The sequence below is a fragment of the Oncorhynchus mykiss genome, chromosome 8 (assembly GCF_013265735.2).
Source record: "Oncorhynchus mykiss isolate Arlee chromosome 8, USDA_OmykA_1.1, whole genome shotgun sequence".
Classification (NCBI taxonomy): domain Eukaryota; kingdom Metazoa; phylum Chordata; class Actinopteri; order Salmoniformes; family Salmonidae; genus Oncorhynchus; species Oncorhynchus mykiss.
In genome coordinates this window covers 713,642-733,128 of record NC_048572.1, presented here as the reverse complement: position 1 = coordinate 733,128, position 19,487 = coordinate 713,642, and the positions used below count along the sequence as shown (strand labels likewise).

The 19,487-nt window shown below is 44.6% G+C and overlaps 1 protein-coding gene across 1 annotated transcript in view; it reads left to right on the top strand.

The window, feature by feature from the left end:
- The window catches only part of LOC110513701 (intersectin-2-like), a 113,054-nt gene extending 99,959 nt beyond the window's left edge, over nt 1–13,095 (top strand). The window contains exons 25-29 of the mRNA XM_036986810.1: nt 2,286–2,319; nt 2,702–2,811; nt 3,172–3,268; nt 10,665–10,848; nt 12,310–13,095. Coding sequence (XP_036842705.1) covers nt 2,286–2,319; nt 2,702–2,811; nt 3,172–3,268; nt 10,665–10,750 — 327 coding nt within the window. The 3' untranslated portion in view covers nt 10,751–10,848; nt 12,310–13,095. The remainder of the gene's footprint in view (nt 1–2,285; nt 2,320–2,701; nt 2,812–3,171; nt 3,269–10,664; nt 10,849–12,309) is intronic.
- Nucleotides 13,096–19,487: the final 6,392 nt, after the last annotated feature.

The window sequence follows — 19,487 nt, the reverse complement described above, 5'->3', positions numbered from 1 at the left end:
CAGAGGAGAGGACTAAGAAGACTCATTCAACCAGAGGAGAGGAGAGGACTAAGAAGACTCATTCAACCAGAGGAGAGGAGAGGACTAAGAAGACTCATTAAACCAGTGGAGAGGACTAAGAAGACTCATTCAACCAGAGGAGAGGACTAAGAAGACTCATTCAACCAGAGGAGAGGAGAGGACTAAGAAGACTCATTCAACCAGAGGAGAGGACTAAGAAGACTCATTCAACCAGAGGAGAGGAGAGGACTAAGAATACTCATTCAACCAGAGGAGAGGAGAGGACTAAGAAGACTCATTCAACCAGAGGAGAGGAGTGGACTAAGAAGACTCATTCAACCAGAGGAGAGGAGAGGACTAAGAAGACTCATTCAACCAGAGGAGAGGAGAGGACTAAGAAGACTCATTCAACCAGAGGAAAGGAGAGAGGAGAGGACTAAGAAGACTCATTCAACCAGAGGAGAGGAGAGAGGAGAGGACTAAGAAGACTCATTCAACCATTGGAGAGGAGAGGAGAGGACTAAGAAGACTCATTCAACCAGAGGAGAGGAGAGGACTAACAAGACTCATTCAACCAGAGGAGAGGAGAGAGGAGAGGACTAAGAAGACTCATTCAACCAGAGGAGAGGAGAGAGGAGAGGACTAAGAAGACTCATTCAACCATTGGAGAGGAGAGGAGAGGACTAAGAAGACTCATTCAACCATTGGAGAGGAGAGGAAAGGACTAAGAAGACTCATTCAACCAGAGGAGAGGAGAGGACTAAGAAGACTCATTAAACCAGTGGAGAGGACTAAGAAGACTCATTCAACCAGAGGAGAGGAGAGGACTAAGAAGACTCATTCAACCAGAGGAGAGGAGAGGACTAAGAAGACTCATTCAACCAGAGGAGAGGAGAGGACTAAGAATACTCATTCAACCAGAGGAGAGGAGAGGACTAAGAAGACTCATTCAACCAGAGGAGAGGAGAGGACTAAGAAGACTCATTCAACCAGAGGAGAGGAGAGGACTAAGAAGACTCATTCAACCATTGGAGAGGAGAGGAGAGGACTAAGAAGACTCATTCAACCAGAGGAGAGGAGAGGACTAACAAGACTCATTCAACCAGAGGAGAGGAGCGAGGAGAGGACTAAGAAGACTCATTCAACCATTGGAGAGGACTAAGAAGACTCATTCAACCAGAGGAGAGAAGAGGACTAACAAGACTCATTCAACCAGAGGAGAGGAGAGAGGAGAGGACTAAGAAGACTCATTCAACCATTGGAGAGGACTAAGAAGACTCATTAAACCAGAGGAGAGAAGAGGACTAACAAGACTCATTCAACCAGAGGAGAGGAGAGAGGAGAGGACTAAGAAGACTCATTCAACCAGAGGAGAGGAGAGGACTAAGAAGACTCATTCAACCAGAGGAGAGGACTAAGAAGACTCATTCAACCAGAGGAGAGGTGAGGACTAAGAAGACTCATTAAACCAGAGGAGAGGACTAACAAGACTCATTCAACCATTGGAGAGGAGAGGAGAGGACTAAGAAGACTCATTCAACCAGAGGAGAGAAGAGGACTAAGAAGACTCATTCAACCAGAGGAGAGAAGAGGACTAACAAGACTCATTCAACCATTGGAGAGGAGAGGAGAGGACTAAGAAGACTCATTCAACCAGAGGAGAGAAGAGGACTAAGAAGACTCATTCAACCAGAGGAGAGGAGAGGACTAAGAAGACTCATTAAACCAGAGGAGAGGAGAGGACTAAGAAGACTCATTCAACCAGAGGAGAGAAGAGGACTAAGAAGTCTCATTCAACCAGAGGAGAGGAGAGAGGAGAGGACTAAGAAGACTCATTCAACCAGAGGAGAGAAGAGGACTAAGAAGACTCATTCAACCAGAGGAGAGGAGAGGAGAGGACTAAGAAGACTCATTCAACCAGAGGAGAGGACTAAGAAGACTCATGTCAGGTTGAGTCCCAGTTGGAAGATTCTGTTTTTTCTGCTTATTCCCTTTCGATTCTGGGAATTTTTCAACCGGATATCTGGAAAACCCTGGGAGTTTAGGCAACAACAGATGAACAAAACATGGTGACGTTTCAGTCCTTCCTAAATTCATGAGTACTCCGGCTGGTGTAAAAATGCTATTAGACAGTACAGCAACCAATGAAGTTTGATAACCAGAACAATACTAAGAGAAGAGGTTTCAGTCACTTTACAGTCTGTCACCGTTGTTGTAATGCAATACAACATCACAACAATGTGTTCTGGAGAGTTGTTATTTTAAGGTTTGCTTTGTGTTTCCAGGTCACTAGGCCTGGAGCTGCTTCCAAGAAACCTGGTGAGGACACACACGCATACACACACACACACACACACACACACACACACACACACACATGCACGCACACATACAAACACGCACACACACATGCACGCACACATACAAACACGCACATACACACACATGCACGCACACGTACAAACATACACACACACACATGCACGCACACATACAAACACACACACACACACACACACACGCACACACAAGCAAACACACGCAAACACACACACACATACACAAACACACACACACACACACACATATATAAATGTAGCCGTGCTAAAGCCTAGTAGTTATAATAGAAGCATTTCAGACTGAAGTGAGTGACAGTAGATATTGTCTGATCCTCCAACCTGTCTCTCTGATTGGTCGATAGAGATCGCCCAGGCGATCACCCTGACTACAGAGCAGCTAAGTCTGTCACCGGGGCAACTGATCGTGGTCCATGCCAAGAACTCCTCCGGCTGGTGGCTTGGGGAATTGCAGGTCAGCTGACATAACATCTACCTATTGTATTGTGTGCTCTGGTTTCCCTTCGGTTCCTTCCCCAATCCTAACCTTAATGTAAAACTGACCCCGGATCTACGTCCATGCAACTTCACCTTACACCCTATGGATGTAGACTTAGACTGCCTTTACACAGGCAGCCCAATTCTGATCTTTTACCCAATAATCGGCATAAGATCTGATTGGTCAAAAGACAAAATGAAAAATATCAGAATTGGCTGCTTGTGTATATGCACAGGATTAGGCAGTTTTCTTGTCCAGGAGAAAGCGATGTCAAACTCAATGTGACTTCCTGGTTCAAATGAAAGAACAGCAGTGGATGTGTGTTCTGTCCTCCAGGTCCGAGGGAAGGGGCCACGAAGAGGCTGGTTCCACTCCTCTCATGTCAAACTGCTCCCTCCCACAAGCAGCAAGACTACCCCTGCACCTGTCCCAGGTAACAACCTATACTGACTGGTCTGGTCAGAATAGAGGCTGATCTATACTCTTTATTTCTACCTGACTGGTCTGGTCAGAATACAGGCTGATCTATACTAAATATTTATACCTGACTGGTCTGGTGAGAATACAGGCTGATCTATACTGACTGGTCTGGTCAGAATACAGGCTGATCTATACTCTTTATTTCTACCTGACTGGTCTGGTCAGAATACAGGCTGATCTATACTCTTTATTTCTACCTGACTGGTCTGGTCAGAATACAGGCTGATCTATACTCTTTATTTCTACCTGACTGCTCTGGTCAGAATACAGGCTGATCTATACTCTTTATTTCTACCTGACTGGTCTGGTCAGAATACAAGCTGATCTATACTCTTTATTTCTACCTGACTGGTCTGGTCAGAATACAGGCTGATCTATGCTCCTCTATACCCTCTACCCACTATACCCACTATACCATTATAGCCTCTATGCTCCTCTATACCCTCTACCCACTATACCACTCTATAGCCCACAATACCCACTATACCCACTATAACGTAAATACCCACTATACCCCTCTATACCTTCTACCCACTATACCCACTATAACCTAAATACCCACTATACCCCTCTATACCCTCTACCCACTATGACCTAAATACCCACTATACCCCTCTATACCCTCTACCCACTATGACCTAAATACCCACTATACCCCTCTATACCCTCTACCCACTATACCCACTATAACCTAAATACCCACTATACCCACTATAACCTAAATACCCACTATACCCCTCTATACCCTCTACCCACTATACCCACTATGACCTAAATACCCACTATACCTCTCTATACCCTCTACCCACTATACCCACTATGACCTAAATACCCACTATACCCCTCTATACCCACTATGACCTAAATACCCACTATACCCCTCTATACCCTCTACCCACTATACCACAGCAACCCCAAGCCTTCCCCGTTTCTCCTTCTCCCAAATCCAGTCAGCTGATGTTCTGAAAGATCTGCAAAATTGGACCCCTACAAATCAGCTGGGCTAGACAATCTGGACCCTCTCTTTCTAAAACTATCTGCCGAAATTGTTGCAACCCCTATTACGAGCCTGTTCAACCTCTCTTTCGTATCGTCTGAGATTCCCAAAGATTGGAAAGATGCCGCGGTCATCCCCCTCTTCAAAGTTGGAGACACTCTAGACCCAAACTGTTACAGACCTATATCTATTCTACCCTGCCTTTCTAAGGTCTTCGAAAGCCAAGTCAACAAACAGATTACCGACCATTTCGAATCCCACCGTACCTTCTCCGCTATGCAATCTGGTTTCAGAGCTGGTCATGGGTACACCTCAGCCACGCTCAAGGTACTAAACGATATCATAACCGCCATCGATAAAAGACAGTACTGTGTAGCCGTCTTCATCGACCTGGCCAAGGCTTTCGTTTCTGTCAATCACCACATCCTCATCGGCAAACTCGATAGCCTTGGTTTCTCAAATGACTGCCTCGCCTGGTTTACCAAGTAAGTCAAATTGGAGGGCCTTTTGTCCGGACCTCTGGCAGTCTCTATGTGGGTGCCACAGGGTTCAATTCTTGGACCGACTCTCTTCTCTGTATACATCAATGATGTCGCTCTTGCTGCTGGTGATTCTCTGATCCACCTCTACGCAGACGACACCATTCTGTATTCTTCTGGCCCTTCTTTGGACACTGTGTTAACTAACTTCCAGACAAGCTTCAATGCCATACAACTCTCCTTCCATGGCCTCCAATTGCTCTTAAATACAAGTAAAACTAAATGCATGCTCTTCAACCGATCGCTGCCTGCACCTGCCCGCCCGTCCAGCATCACTACACTGGATGGTTCTGACTTGAATATGTGGACAACTACAAATACCTAGGTGTCTGGTTAGACTGTAAACTCTCCTTCCAGACTCACATCAAACATCTCCAATCCAAAGTTAAATCTAGAATTTGCTTTCTATTTCGCAACAAAGCATCCTTCACTCATGCTGCCAAACATACCCTTGTAAAACTGACTATCCTACCGATCCTCGACTTTGGCGATGTCATTTACAAAATAGCCTCCAATACCCTACTCAATAAATTGGATGCAGTCTATCACAGTGCCATCCGTTTTGTCACCAAAGCCCCATACACTACCCACCATTGCGACCTGTACGCTCTCGTTGGCTGGCCCTCGCTTCATACTCGTCGCCAAACCCACTGGCTCCATGTCATCTACAAGACCCTGCTAGGTAAAGTCCCCCCTTATCTCAGCTCGCTGGTCACCATTGCATCTCCCACCTGTAGCACACGCTCCAGCAGGTATATCTCTCTAGTCACCCCCAAAACCAATTCTTTCTTTGGCCGCCTCTCCTTCCAGTTCTCTGCTGCCAATGACTGGAACGAACTACAAAAATCTCTGAAACTGGAAACACTTATCTCCCTCACTAGCTTAAGCACCAGCTGTCAGAGCAGCTCACAGACTACTGCACCTGTACATAGCCCACCTATAATTTAGCCCAAACAACTACCTCTTTCCCTACTGTATTCATTTTATTTATTTATTTATTTTGCTCCATTGCACCCCATTATTTTTATTTCTACTTTGCACATTCTTCCACTGCAAATCTACCATTCCAGTGTTTTACTTGCTATATTGTATTTACTTTGCCACCATTACCTTTTTCTCCCTTTACCTCCCTTATCTCACCTCATTTGCTCACATCGTATATAGACTTGTTTATACTGTATTATTGACTGTATGTTTGTTTTACTCCATGTGTAACTCTGTGTTGTTGTATGTATCGAACTGCTTTGCTTTATCTTGGCCAGGTCGCAGTTGTAAATGAGAACTTGTTCTCGACTTGCCAACCTGGTTAAATAAAGGTGAAATAATGTTTTTTTTTAACTATACCCCTCATACCCACTATACCCCTATATAGCCTATATACCCACTATTATTATAGGAATTATAGGACTATTTCCCTCTATACCATTTGTATTTCATTAACCTTTGACTATTGGATGTTCTTATAGGCACTTTAGTATTGCCAGTGTAACAGTATAGCTTCCGTCCCTCTCCTCGCTCCTCCCTGGGCTCGAACCAGGAACACAACGACAACAGCCACCCTCTAAGCAGCGTTACCCATGCAGAGCAAGGGGAAAAACCACTCCAAGTCTCAGAGCGAGTGACGTTTGAAACGCTATTAGAGCGCGTTAACTAGCTAGCCATTTCACTTCGGTTACACCAGCCTCATCTCGGGAGTTTGAAGTCATAAACAGCGCAATGCTTGACGCACAACTAAGAGCTGCTGGCAAAACGCACGAAAGTGCTGTTTGAATGAATGTTTACGCGCCTGCTTCTGCCTACCATCGCTCAGTCAGATACTTAGATGCTTGTATGCTGTCAGATTATATGCAATGCAGGACACGCTAGATAATATCTAGTAATATAATCAACCATGTGTAGTTAACAAGTGATTATGATTGATTATTTTTTATAAGATCAGTTTAATGCTAGCTAGCAACTTACCTTGGCTTGCTGCATTCGCGTAACAGGCAGTCTCCTTGTGGAGTACAACGAGAGAGAGGCAGGTCATTATTGCATTGGACTAGTTAACTGTAAGGTTGCAAGATTGGATCCCCTGAGCTGACAAGGTACAAATCTGTTGTTCTGCCCTCCTAAACAGGCAGTTAACCCACTGTTCCTAGGCCATCATTGAAAATAAGAATTTGTTCTTAACTGACTTGCCTAGTTAAATAAATAAATGAGGGTGTAAAAAAAATTGGCAAAATATAATTAATCGGTCAACCTCTACACTACACCTCTCTATAGCCTATATCCCCACTATACCAACTATACCCACTATACCCCTCTACAGCCCTCTATAGCCTATATCCCCACTATACCAACTATACCCACTATACCCCTCTACAGCCCTCTATAGCCTATATCCCCACTATACCAACGATACCCTAAATAGCATATACACCCACTATACCCCTCTATACCCACTATACCCTTCTACACCCCTCTATAGCCACTATACCCCTCTATACCCCTCTATATCCTATATCCCCTCTATAGCCACTATACCCCTCTATAGACTATATCCCCACTATACCCCTCTATAGCCACTATACCCCTCTACACCCCTCTATACCCACTATACCCCTTTATACCCACTATAACATCTATAGCCTATATACTGACTTTACTATCTATACCCACTATACCCTACATAGACTATATATCCTCTATTCCCACTATACCCCTCTACACCCCTCTATACCCACTATACCCCTCTATACCCACTATAACATCTATAGCCTATATACTGACTATACCATCTATACCCACTATACCCTACATAGACTATATAACCTCTATACCCACTACACCCCACTATACCCACTATACCCTATATAGCCTACATAACCTCTATACCCCTCTAAACCCACTATATCCTTCTATACCCCACTATACCCCGCTATACACTATATAGCCTCTATACCCTCATTACTCACTATACCCTCTATATATATATAGACTATATAACCTCTATACCCACTACACCCCACTATGCCCACTATACCCACTCTATCCTTCTATACCCCTCTATATCCCTCTATACACTATATAGCCTCTATACCCCACTATACCCCTCTATACCCCACTATACCCCTCTATACACTATATAGCCTCTATACCCTCTATACCCTTCTATACCCAACTACACCCTCTATACCCCACTATACCCCTCTTTACCCACTAAAGAGGAAGCTACTCTTCCTGGGGTTTATTGTGGATCCCCATTAGTTCCTGCCAAGGCAGCAGCTACTCTTCCTGGGGTTTATTATGGATCCCCATTAGTTCCTGTCAAGGCAGCAGCTACTCTTCCTGGGGTTTATTATGGATCCCCATTAGTTCTTGCTAAGGCAGCAGCTACTCTTCCTGGGGTTTATTATGGATCCCCATTAGTTCCTGTCAAGGCAACAGCTACTCTTCCTGGGGTTTATTATAGATCCCTATTAGTTCCTGCTAAGGCAGCAGCTACTCTTCCTGGGTTTTATTATGGATTGCCATTAGTTCCTGTCAAGGCAGCAGCTACTCTTCCTAGGGTTTATTATGGATCCCCATTAGTTCCTGTCAAGGCAGCAGCTACTCTTCCTGTGGTTTATTATGGATCCCCATTAGTTCATGCCAAGGCAGCAGCTACTCTTCCTGGGGTCCAAAGACATTAAAGCAGTTACTTTGCCTTCAGAATGTATTCATACCCCTGGACTTATTCCTGCATTCAAAATCGAATAAATAAACAACAATTATCACCCATCTACACACAATACCCAATAATGACAAATTGAAAACATGTTTTTGAAATGCTTGAAAATGAAATATACTGTACAAAGATCACATTTCCATAATTATTCACACCCCTGGGTCAATACATGTTAGAATCACCTTTGGCAGCGATTACAGCTGTGAGTCTTTCTGGGTAAAAGAGCTTTCAATCCACTCCTGGATTGTGCAATATTTGCACATGTTTAAAATTCTTCAAGTTTTGCCATAGATTTAAGTAGATTTAAGTCAAAACCATAATTAGGCCACTCAGGAACATACGATGTAGTCTTGGTAAGCAACTCCAGTGTATATTTGGCCTTGTGTTTTAGGTTATTGACCTGCTGAAAGGTGCATTTGTCTCCTAGTGTCTTTTGTGGAAAATAGACTGAACCAGGTTTTCGTCTAGGATTGTGCCTGTGCTTTGCTCTATTCCGTTTCTTTTCATCCTAAAAAACTCTCTAGTCCTTGCCGATGACAATCATACCCATAACAAGATGGAGCCACCACCATGCTTGAAAACATAAAGAGTGGTGCTCAGTAATGGATTTACCCCCAACGTAACGCTTTATATTCAGGACAAAGTTCATTTCTTTGCTCATTTTTTAGCAGTTTCCTTTTAGTCACTTATTGCAAACATAATGTTTTTATTCTGTACAGGCTTCCTTCTTTCACTCTGTCATTTAGGTTAGTATTGTGGAGTAACTACAATGATGTTGATCCATCCTCAGTTTTCTCCTATCACAGTCATTCAACTCTGTAACTGTTTTAAAGTCACCATTGGCCTTATGGTAAAATCCCTGAGGGGTTTCCTTCCTCTCCGGCAACTGAATTAGGAAGGACGCCTGTATCTTTGTAGTGACTGGGTGTATTGATACACCATCCAGTGTAATTAATAACGTCACCATGCTCAAGGAATATTCAATGTCTTCTTTTTTGTTTCACTCATCTACCAAGTCCATACAACTTATTATGTGACTTGTTAAGCAAATGTTTACTCCTGAACTTATTGAGGCTTGTCATAACAAAGGAGTTGAATACTTATTGACTCAGCTTTTCATTTTGAATTAATTTGTAAACATTTCTAAAATCATGGTGTGTAACCCCTCTATAACCTGGGTGTGACCCCTCTATAACCCCTCTATATCCTGGGTCTGACCCCTCTATAACCTGGGTGTGAATACTTTCTGAGGATTGTGTAACCCCTCTATAACCTGGGTATGACCTCTCTATAACCCCTCTATAACCCCTCTATAACCTTGGTGTGAATACTTTCTGAGGGCTCTGTAACCCCTCTATAACCTGGGTGTGACCCCTCTATAACCCCTCTATATCCTGGGTCTGACCCCTCTATAACCTGGGTGTGACCCCTCTATAACCTGGGTGTGAATACTTTCTGAGGGTTGTGAAACCCCTCTATAACCTGGGTATGACCCCTCTATAACCCCTCTATAACCCCTCTATAACCTTGGTGTGAATACTTTCTGAGGGCTCTGTAACCCCTCTATAACCTGGGTGTGACCCCTCTATAACCTGGGTGTGACCCCTCTATAATCCCTCTATAACCTGGGTATGACCCCTCTATAACCCCTCTATAACCTGGGTGTGACCCCTCTATAACCCCTCTATAACCTTGGTGTGAATACTTTCTGAGGGCTCTGTAACCCCTCTATAACCTGGGTATGACCCCTCTATAACCCCTCTATAACCTGGGTGTGACCCCTCTATAACCCCTCTATAACCTGGGTATGACCCCTCTATAACCCGTCTATAACCTGGGTGTGACCCCTCTATAACCCCTCTATAACCTGGGTATGACCCCTCTATAACCCGTCTATAACCTGGGTGTGACCCCTCTATAACCTTGGTGTGAATACTTTCTGAGGGCTCTGTAACCCCTCTGTAACCCCTCTGTACCCGGGTGGGGGGGGGGGGGGGGGGGATACAAAGGAGAGTTCTAATCTTTGTTTCCCCTTCTATTTCACTGATGCCCCTAACTCCTCCTCCTGCATCTCTGACCCCGCCCCTTGACCCCATTGTGCCAGGTCATCGCCAGGTACAACTTCACAGCAGCCAATTAGGACTTGATGAACTTCTCCAATTGTCAGCTGATCAACGTTATGGACAGTGACAACCCTGATTGGTGGATTGGAGAGGTCAACGGGGTCACGGGGCTGTTGCCAACCAATTACGTCACCATGGCCACTGAGTCCGACCCCAGGCAGTAATGTGAGTCCACAACTCTTCCTCCTCTTTCCCCTCCTCCTTCCACCTACCAGTCCTCTTCCCCCTCCTCCTCCTCCCCCCTCCACCTACCAGTCCTCTTCCCCCTCCTCCTCCTACCCCCTCCACCTACCAGTCCTCTTCCCCCTCCCCCTCCTCCTCCTCTTCCCCCTCCTCCTCCTCCTCCCCTCCCTCCTCCTCCTCCTCCTCTGTATTCATTGATGTCATCAAGAGGGAGCACTGATGCCTTTAATAAAGACCCCATTTAATGAAACAGGAATGATTACATAGGCATATTCAAATGAGTGACAAAATGTTTCCAAGCAGGTTTGTATTGTTAATAGGTATTTGATATAGGAGTCTTTCTAGTTAGGAGAAGTTCACAGATAGGAATATTGACTTCATTAATGACTGCTGTCTCTCCCTCTCTCTCCATCCACCTCTCCTCTTCTCTCTCACTCCCCCTCTCCTCTTCTCTCTCACTCCCCCTCTCCTCTTCTCTCTCTCACTCCCCCTCTCCTCTTCTCTCTCCATCCCCCTCTCCTCTTCTCTCTCACTCCCCCTCTCCTCTTCTCTCTCTCTCACTCCCCCTCTCCTCTTCTCTCTCCATCCACCTCTCCTCTTCTCTCTCTATCCACCTCTCCTCTTCTCTCTCCATCCACCTCTCCTCTTCTCTCTCCATCCACCTATCCTCTTCTCTCTCCATCCACCTCTCCTCTTCTCTCTCCATCCACCTATCCTCTTCTCTCTCCATCCACCTCTCCTCTTCTCTCTCACTCCCCCTCTCCTCTACTCTCTCACTCCCCCTCTCCTCTTCTCTCTCACTCCCCCTCTCATCTTCTCTCTCACTCCCCTTCTCCTCTTCTCTCTCTCACTCCCCCTCTCCTCTTCTCTCTCCATCCCCCTCTCCTCTTCTCTCTCACTCCCCCTCTCCTCTTCTCTCTCTCTCACTCCCCCTCTCCTCTTCTCTCTCCATCCACCTCTCCTCTTCTCTCTCTATCCACCTCTCCTCTTCTCTCTCCATCCACCTCTCCTCTTCTCTCTCCATCCACCTATCCTCTTCTCTCTCCATCCACCTCTCCTCTTCTCTCTCCATCCACCTATCCTCTTCTCTCTCCATCCACCTCTCCTCTTCTCTCTCACTCCCCCTCTCCTCTACTCTCTCACTCCCCCTCTCCTCTTCTCTCTCACTCCCCCTCTCATCTTCTCTCTCACTCCCCCTCTCCTCTTCTCTCTCACTCCCCCTCTCCTCTTCTCTCTCACTCCCCCTCTCCTCTTCTCTCTCCATCCACCTCTCCTCTTCTCTCTCACTCCCCTTCTCCTCTTGTCTCTCCATCCACCTCTCCTCTTCTCTCTCACTCCCCCTCTCCTCTTCTCTCTCCATCCACCTCTCCTCTTCTCTCTCACTCCCCCTCTCCTCTTCTCTCTCACTCCCCCTCTCCTCTTTTACGTTGCATCTCTTTGTAGGAAAGTAACGCTGGCACCTTGTCCTCTCCCTCTTCTTACTTCTTCTTCTCTGAGCCAATCCTGGAAGCCTCAACTCTTCATCTGCCAGCGAGACCCTCCTCTTCTTCCTCCTCTTCTTCCTCCTCCTCTTCCTCCTCCTCTTCCTCTTCTTCCTCCTCCTCCTCTTCCTCCTCCTCTTCCTACACTCTGCTTGTATCTCATTTAGAATGCTTTTTGTTCGTCTATCCTCACTCTTTATTTCTCTCTCTCTCCTCTATCATAACTAGTTCTCTCTCCTCTATCATAACTAGTTCTCTCCTCTATCATAACTATTTCTCTCCTCTATCATAACTAGTTCTCTCTCCTCTATCATAACTAGTTCTCTCCTCTATCATAACTAGTTATCTCTCCTCTATCATAACTAGTTCTCTCCTCTATCATAACTACATGTAGTTCTCTATCCTCTATCATAACTCGTTCTCTCTCCTCTATCATAACTAGTTCTCTCCTCTACCATAACTAGTTCTCTATCCTCTATCATAACTAGTTCTCTCTCCTCTATCATAACTAGTTATCTCTCTCCTCTATCATAACTAGTTCTCTCTCTCCTCTATCATAACTAGTTCTCTCTCCTCTATCATAACTAGTTATCTCTCCTCTATCATAACTAGTTCTCTCCTCTACCATAACTAGTTCTCTATCCTCTATCATAACTAGTTATCTCTCCTCTATCATAACTAGTTATCTCTCCTCTATCATAACTAGTTCTCTCTCCTCTATCATAACTATTTCTCTCTATATCATAACTAGTTCTCTCTCCTCTATCATAACTAGTTGTCTCTCTCCTCTATCATAACTAGTTCTCTCTCTCTCCTCTATCATAAGTAGTTCTCTCTCCTCTATCATAACTAGTTCTCTCTCTCCTCTATCATAACTAGTTATCCTTCTCCTCTATCATAACTAGTTCTCTCTCTCCTCTATCATAACTAGTTCTCTCCTCTATCATAACTAGTTCTCTCTCTCCTCTATCATAACTAGTTCTCGCTCCTCTATCATAACTAGTTCTCTCTCCTCTATCATAACTAGTTCTCTCCTCTACCATAACTAGTTCTCTCTCTCCTCTATCATAACTAGTTCTCTCTCTCCTCTATCATAACTAGTTCTCTCTCTCCTCTATCATAACTTGTTCTCTCTCTCCTCTACCATAATTAGTTCTCTCTCTCCTCTATCATAACTAGTTCTCTCTCTCCTCTACCATAACTAGTTCTCTCTCTCTCCTCTATCATAACTAGTTCTCTCTCTCTCTATCATAACTAGTTCTCTCTCCTCTATCACTAGTTCTCTCTCTCCTATTTCTCTGCTCTCTCTACCTGGCTGTTCTTATCTTCTCTACCATAACTAGTTCTCTCCTATTTCTCTGCTCTCTCTACCTGGCTGTTCTTATCTTCTCTACCATAACTAGTTCTCTCTCCTCTATCATAACTAGTTCTCTCTCTCTCTATCATAACTAGTTCTCTCTCTCCTATTTCTCTGATCTCTCTACCTGGCTGTTCTTATCTTCTCTACCATAACTAGTTCTCTCCTATTTCTCTGCTCTCTCTACCTGGCTGTTCTTATCTTCTCTAACATAACTAGTTCTCTCCTATTTCTCTGCTCTACTACCTGGCTGTTCTTATCTTCTCTACCATAACTAGTTCTCTCCTATTTCTCTGCTCTCTCTACCTGGCTGTTCTTATCTTCTCTACCATAACTAGTTTTCTCCTATTTATCTGCTCTCTCTACCTGGCTGTTCTTATCTTCTCTACCGTAACTATTTCTCTCCTATTTCTCTGCTCTCTCTACCTGGCTGTTCTTATCTTCTCTACCATAACTAGTTCTCTCCTATTTCTCTGCTCTCTCTACCTGGCTGTTCTTATCTTCTCTACCTAGGGAGAGCGGTAGATACATGACCTGTTAACTATTATCTCCTGTTCCTCTGAAATGATGTCAAAATCATGGTTTGAATTTATTTAGACTAGAATATAAAGATGTGTTAGAAGAAATCTCTGAGAATGTGCTACTCTAGTATTTTGATGTTGTATACAACAATGGACATAATATGTACTAAATAAAAATAATTTTGTTTTGTAAGATTAGGCTTTACACACCTGTATGGCTGTATGTATTACATGCACAGGGTCATTCATACTAATGCACTAGTGACTAGAAAGTAATCACAACGTGGCTAACTCATCCAGACCAATCCTAACTCATCCGGACCGACCCTAACTCATCCGGACCGACCCTAACTCATCCGGACCGACCCTAACTCATCCGGACCGACCCTAACTCATCCGGACCGACCCTAACTCATCCGGACCGACTCTAACTCATCCGGACCGACCCTAGCTCATCCGGACCGACCCTAGCTCATCCGGACCGACCCTAGCTCATCCGGACCGACCCTAGCTCATCCGGACCGACCCCAGCTCATCCGGACCGACCCCAACTCATCCGGACCGACCCCAACTCATCCGGACCGACCCCAACTCATCCGGACCGACCCCAACTCATCCAGACCGTCCCTATCTCATCCTGACCGTCCCTAGCTCATCCGGACCGACCCTAGCTCATCCGGACCGACCCTAGCTCATCCGGACCGACCCTAGCTCATCCGGACCGACCCTAACTCATCCGGACCGACCCTAGCTCATCCGGACCGACCCTACCTCATCCGGACCGACCCCAACTCATATGGACCGACCCCAACTCATATGGACCGACCCCAACTCATATGGACCGACCCCAACTCATCCGGACCGACCCCAACTCATATGGACCGACCCCAACTCATATGGACCGACCCCAACTCATCCGGACCGACCCCAACTCATCCGGACCGACCCCAACTCATTCGGACCGACCCCAACTCATATGGACCGACCCCAACTCATTCGGACCGACCCCAACTCATCCGGACCGACCCCAACTCATTCGGACCGACCCCAACTCATCCGGACCGACCCCAACTCATTCGGACCGACCCCAACTCATTCGGACCGACCCCAACTCATATGGACCGACCCCAACTCATATGGACCGACCCCAACTCATCCGGACCGACCCCAACTCATCCGGACCGACCCCAACTCATCCGGACCGACCCCAACTCATCCGGACCGACCCTAACTCATCCGGACCGACCCTAGCTCATCCGGACCGACCCTACCTCATCCGGACCGACCCCAACTCATATGGACCGACCCCAACTCATATGGACCGACCCCAACTCATATGGACCGACCCCAACTCATCCGGACCGACCCCAACTCATTCGGACCGACCCTAGCTCATCCGGACCGACACTACAGGATAAACCTAGTCCTGGACAAAAAATAAAGCTCAATGGAGATTCTCTATTGAAAGCACCTTTTAGTCCAGGACTAGGCTTAATCTTTGTCTGGGAAACTGGCCCATATAGAAACTAGGTTTAGGTTGTATTATAACTATCTGCTGCTGTCACACTGGTTCAATACTGTCACCAGCAACATGACACGGCTCTCTGTCTCTTTCTGTATGGTGTGTCGCGTTAGTTCCTCACTCACTTGTATGCAGTCAGCTGGGGTTCTCGCCACAATCAAAGGTGCTTCACATTACTTTAGCCTAGTGTCAGCCTAGCATTTAACCTAGCATTGCATGTGCTATGCTACTTTAGCATCACATGTGCTATACTTTAACCTAGCGTTGCTAGCACTATACTTTACCAGATTGTTAACATCACCTTGGCTTTGCTTTAGCTTACTTTAGCCTAGCTTTAGCATCATCAGTGCTATACTTAGGTATTGTGATAACATGGGCAATACTTTAGCATATAACTAGCATCACATATGCTATACTTTAGCCCAGAACTAGCATCACATGTTGTATGCTTTAGCCTTGTGTTAGCATCACCAGTGCTATACATCCAGTATATTGTGTAGAAGTGTTCAGACAATGTGCCTCACTCTGCTCTGTCAATTATGTACATAGCCTACAGTAACATGGAGCTAAGAATAAACTGGTTATCACTGGGTACTGGGTCTCCTTTTCTTATGGACGCACACACGCAGTCACACACACAGATGTATACCAACTGAACCGCCAGCAACCGCAAGGCTCTCCAGAGGGTGGTGCGATCTGCCCGACGCATCACCAGGGGCACACTGCCTGCCCTCCAGGACACCTGCAGCACCCGATGTCACAGGAAGGCCAAAAAGATCATCAAGGACATCAACCACCCGAGCCACTGCCTGTTCACCCCGCTATCATCCAGAAGGTGAGGTCAGTGCAGGTGCATCAAAGCTGGGAACCAGAGACTGAACAACAGCTTCTATCTCAAGGCCATCAGACTGTTAAATAGCCATCACTAGCCAGCTACCACCAAGTTACTCAACCCTGAGTTCATTCTGACCCCCCTAGTACATACACAGGACACACAACATAACTGAATTAACTTTTGACTCCTCACCATTATCGATCACCACTTAGCTGACAGTTCTAATTAACAGAAAACCTAGGAATGCAATCACTGCCTTATCTACAACTCCCCAGAGCTCAGTTTCGTCGGTTCAACCATAGGTTAACTACCTTATCAGTTTACTTAATCCACAACCCATTCGTTTCTTCCTAGTTGGAATGGTGTTCATTAACTTTAATTACTCCTTGTCCGTGTCACACAATCCCTTCTTATGAACTCATGTTGTTAATCAGATATAATAAAACAGAGTATAAGTTTACTTAGTTACAGTTCCATTTAAAATGATTTGTTCAGTCATTTAATTATACTTTTCCTAACATGTTTACATACTGCTTCACTCATTGCATATGTATATACTGTATTCTACTCTACTGTATTTTAGTCAATGCCACTCTGACATTGCTCGTCCTAATATTTATATATTTCTTAACTCCATTCTTTTACTTTAGATTTGTGTGCATTGTTATATACCACCGCACTGTTGGAGCTAGAAACACAAGCATTTAGTTAGATACTACTGCACTGTTGGAGCTGGAAACACAAGCATTTAGTTAGATATTACTGCACTGTTGGAGCTAGAAACACAAGCAATTAGTTAGATACTACTGCACTGTTGGAGCTAGAAACACAACCATTTAGTTAGATATTACTGCACTGTTGGAGTTAGAAACACAAGCATTTAGTTAGATATTACTGCACTGTTGGAGCTAGAAACACAAGCATTTAGTTAGATATTACTGCACTGTTGGAGCTAGAAACACAAGCATTTAGTTAGATACCACTGCACTGTTGGAGCTAGAAACACAAGCATTTAGTTAGATACTACTACACTGTTGGAGCTAGAAACACAAGCATTTAGTTAGATATTACTGCACTGTTGGAGCTAGGAACACAAGCATTTAGTTAGATACTACTGCACTGTTGGAGTTAGGATCACAAGCATTTAGTTAGATACTACTACACTGTTGGAGCTAGAAACACAAGCATTTAGTTAGATACTACATCACTGTTGGAGTTAGGATCACACGCATTTAGTTAGATACTACCAATCTGTTGGAGCTAGAAACACAAGCATTTCGTTAGATACTACTAATCTGTTGGAGCTAGAAACACAAGCATTTAGTTAGATATTACTAATCTGTTGGAGCTAGAAACACAAGCATTTAGTTAGATACTACTACACTGTTGGGGCTAGAAACACAAGCATTTAGTTAGATACTACTACACTGTTGGGGCTAGGATCACAAGCATTTAGTTAGATATTACTGTTGGAGCTAGAAACACAAGCATTTAGTTAGATACTACTACACTGTTGGAGCTAGGATCACAAGCATTTAGTTAGATATTACTGTTGGAGCTAGAAACACAAGCATTTAGTTAGATACTACTGCACTGTTGGAGCTAGGATCACAAGCATTTAGTTAGATATTACTGTTGGAGCTAGAAACACAAGCATTTAGTTAGATACTACTATACAAGCATTTTACAACACCTGCAATAACATCTGCTAAATAAATGTATGTGATCAATAACATTTGATTTGACACACAATGTCTGACACAGTCACAAAAACACAGTCACACACAGAGTCACACAAACACATTCACACATACAGTCACACACACAGTCACACACAGTCACACCGTCACACACACAGTTACACTCAGTCACACAGTTACACACAGTCACACACACAGTCACACACACACAGTCACACACACACACAGCCACAGGCACAACAGCATAAACTGGATCAGCAGCACGACAAGGTGAACAGGTCAGGGTTCCAGTTTCTTTAAATAGCTCTGACTCCTGCTCAGAATTGTTATTTTTTTTATTTCATCTTTATTTAACCAGGTAGGCAAGTTGAGAACAAGTTCTCATTTACAACAAGATAAAGCAAAGCAGTTCGACACATACAACGACACAGAGTTACACATGGAGTAAAACAAACATACAGTCAATAATACAGTATAAACAAGTCTATATACGATGTGAGCAAATGAGGTGAGATAAGGGAGGTAAAGGCAAAAAAAGGCCATGGTGGCAAAGTAAATTCAATATAGCAAGTAAAACACTGGAATGGTAGATTTGCAGAGGAAGAATGTGCAAAGTAGAAATAAAAATAATGGGGTGCAAAGGAGCTAAATAAATAAATAAATAAAATAAATATAAGAAATACAGTAGGGAAAGAGGTAGTAGTTTGGGCTAAATTATAAGTGGGCTATGTACAGGTGCAGTAATCTGTGAGCTGCTCTGACAGTTGGTGCTTAAAGCTAGTGAGGGAGATAAGTGTTTCCAGTTTCAGAGATTTTTGTAGTTCGTTCCAGTCATTGACAGCAGAGAACTGGAAGGAGAGCCGGCCAAAGAAAGAATTGGTTTTGGGGGTGACCAGAGAGATATACCTGCTGGAGCTCGTGCTACAGGTGGGTGATGCTATGGTGACCAGCGAGCTGAGATAAGGGGGCACTTTACCTAGCAGGGTCTTGTAGATGACGTGGAGCCAGTGGGTTTGGCGACGAGTATGAAGCGAGGGCCAGCCAACGATTTGTATGTGATCAATAACATTGACAAAGGTCCAGTCGTCATGAACTATGCGCCAGGCTCCAGGTTTAACCTGCTGTGTGTTGTCTGAGTTAAATAATGACTCAGGAGGCTACATGTCCTAAATTACTGCACAACGTTATCTTAACATGATCCACTG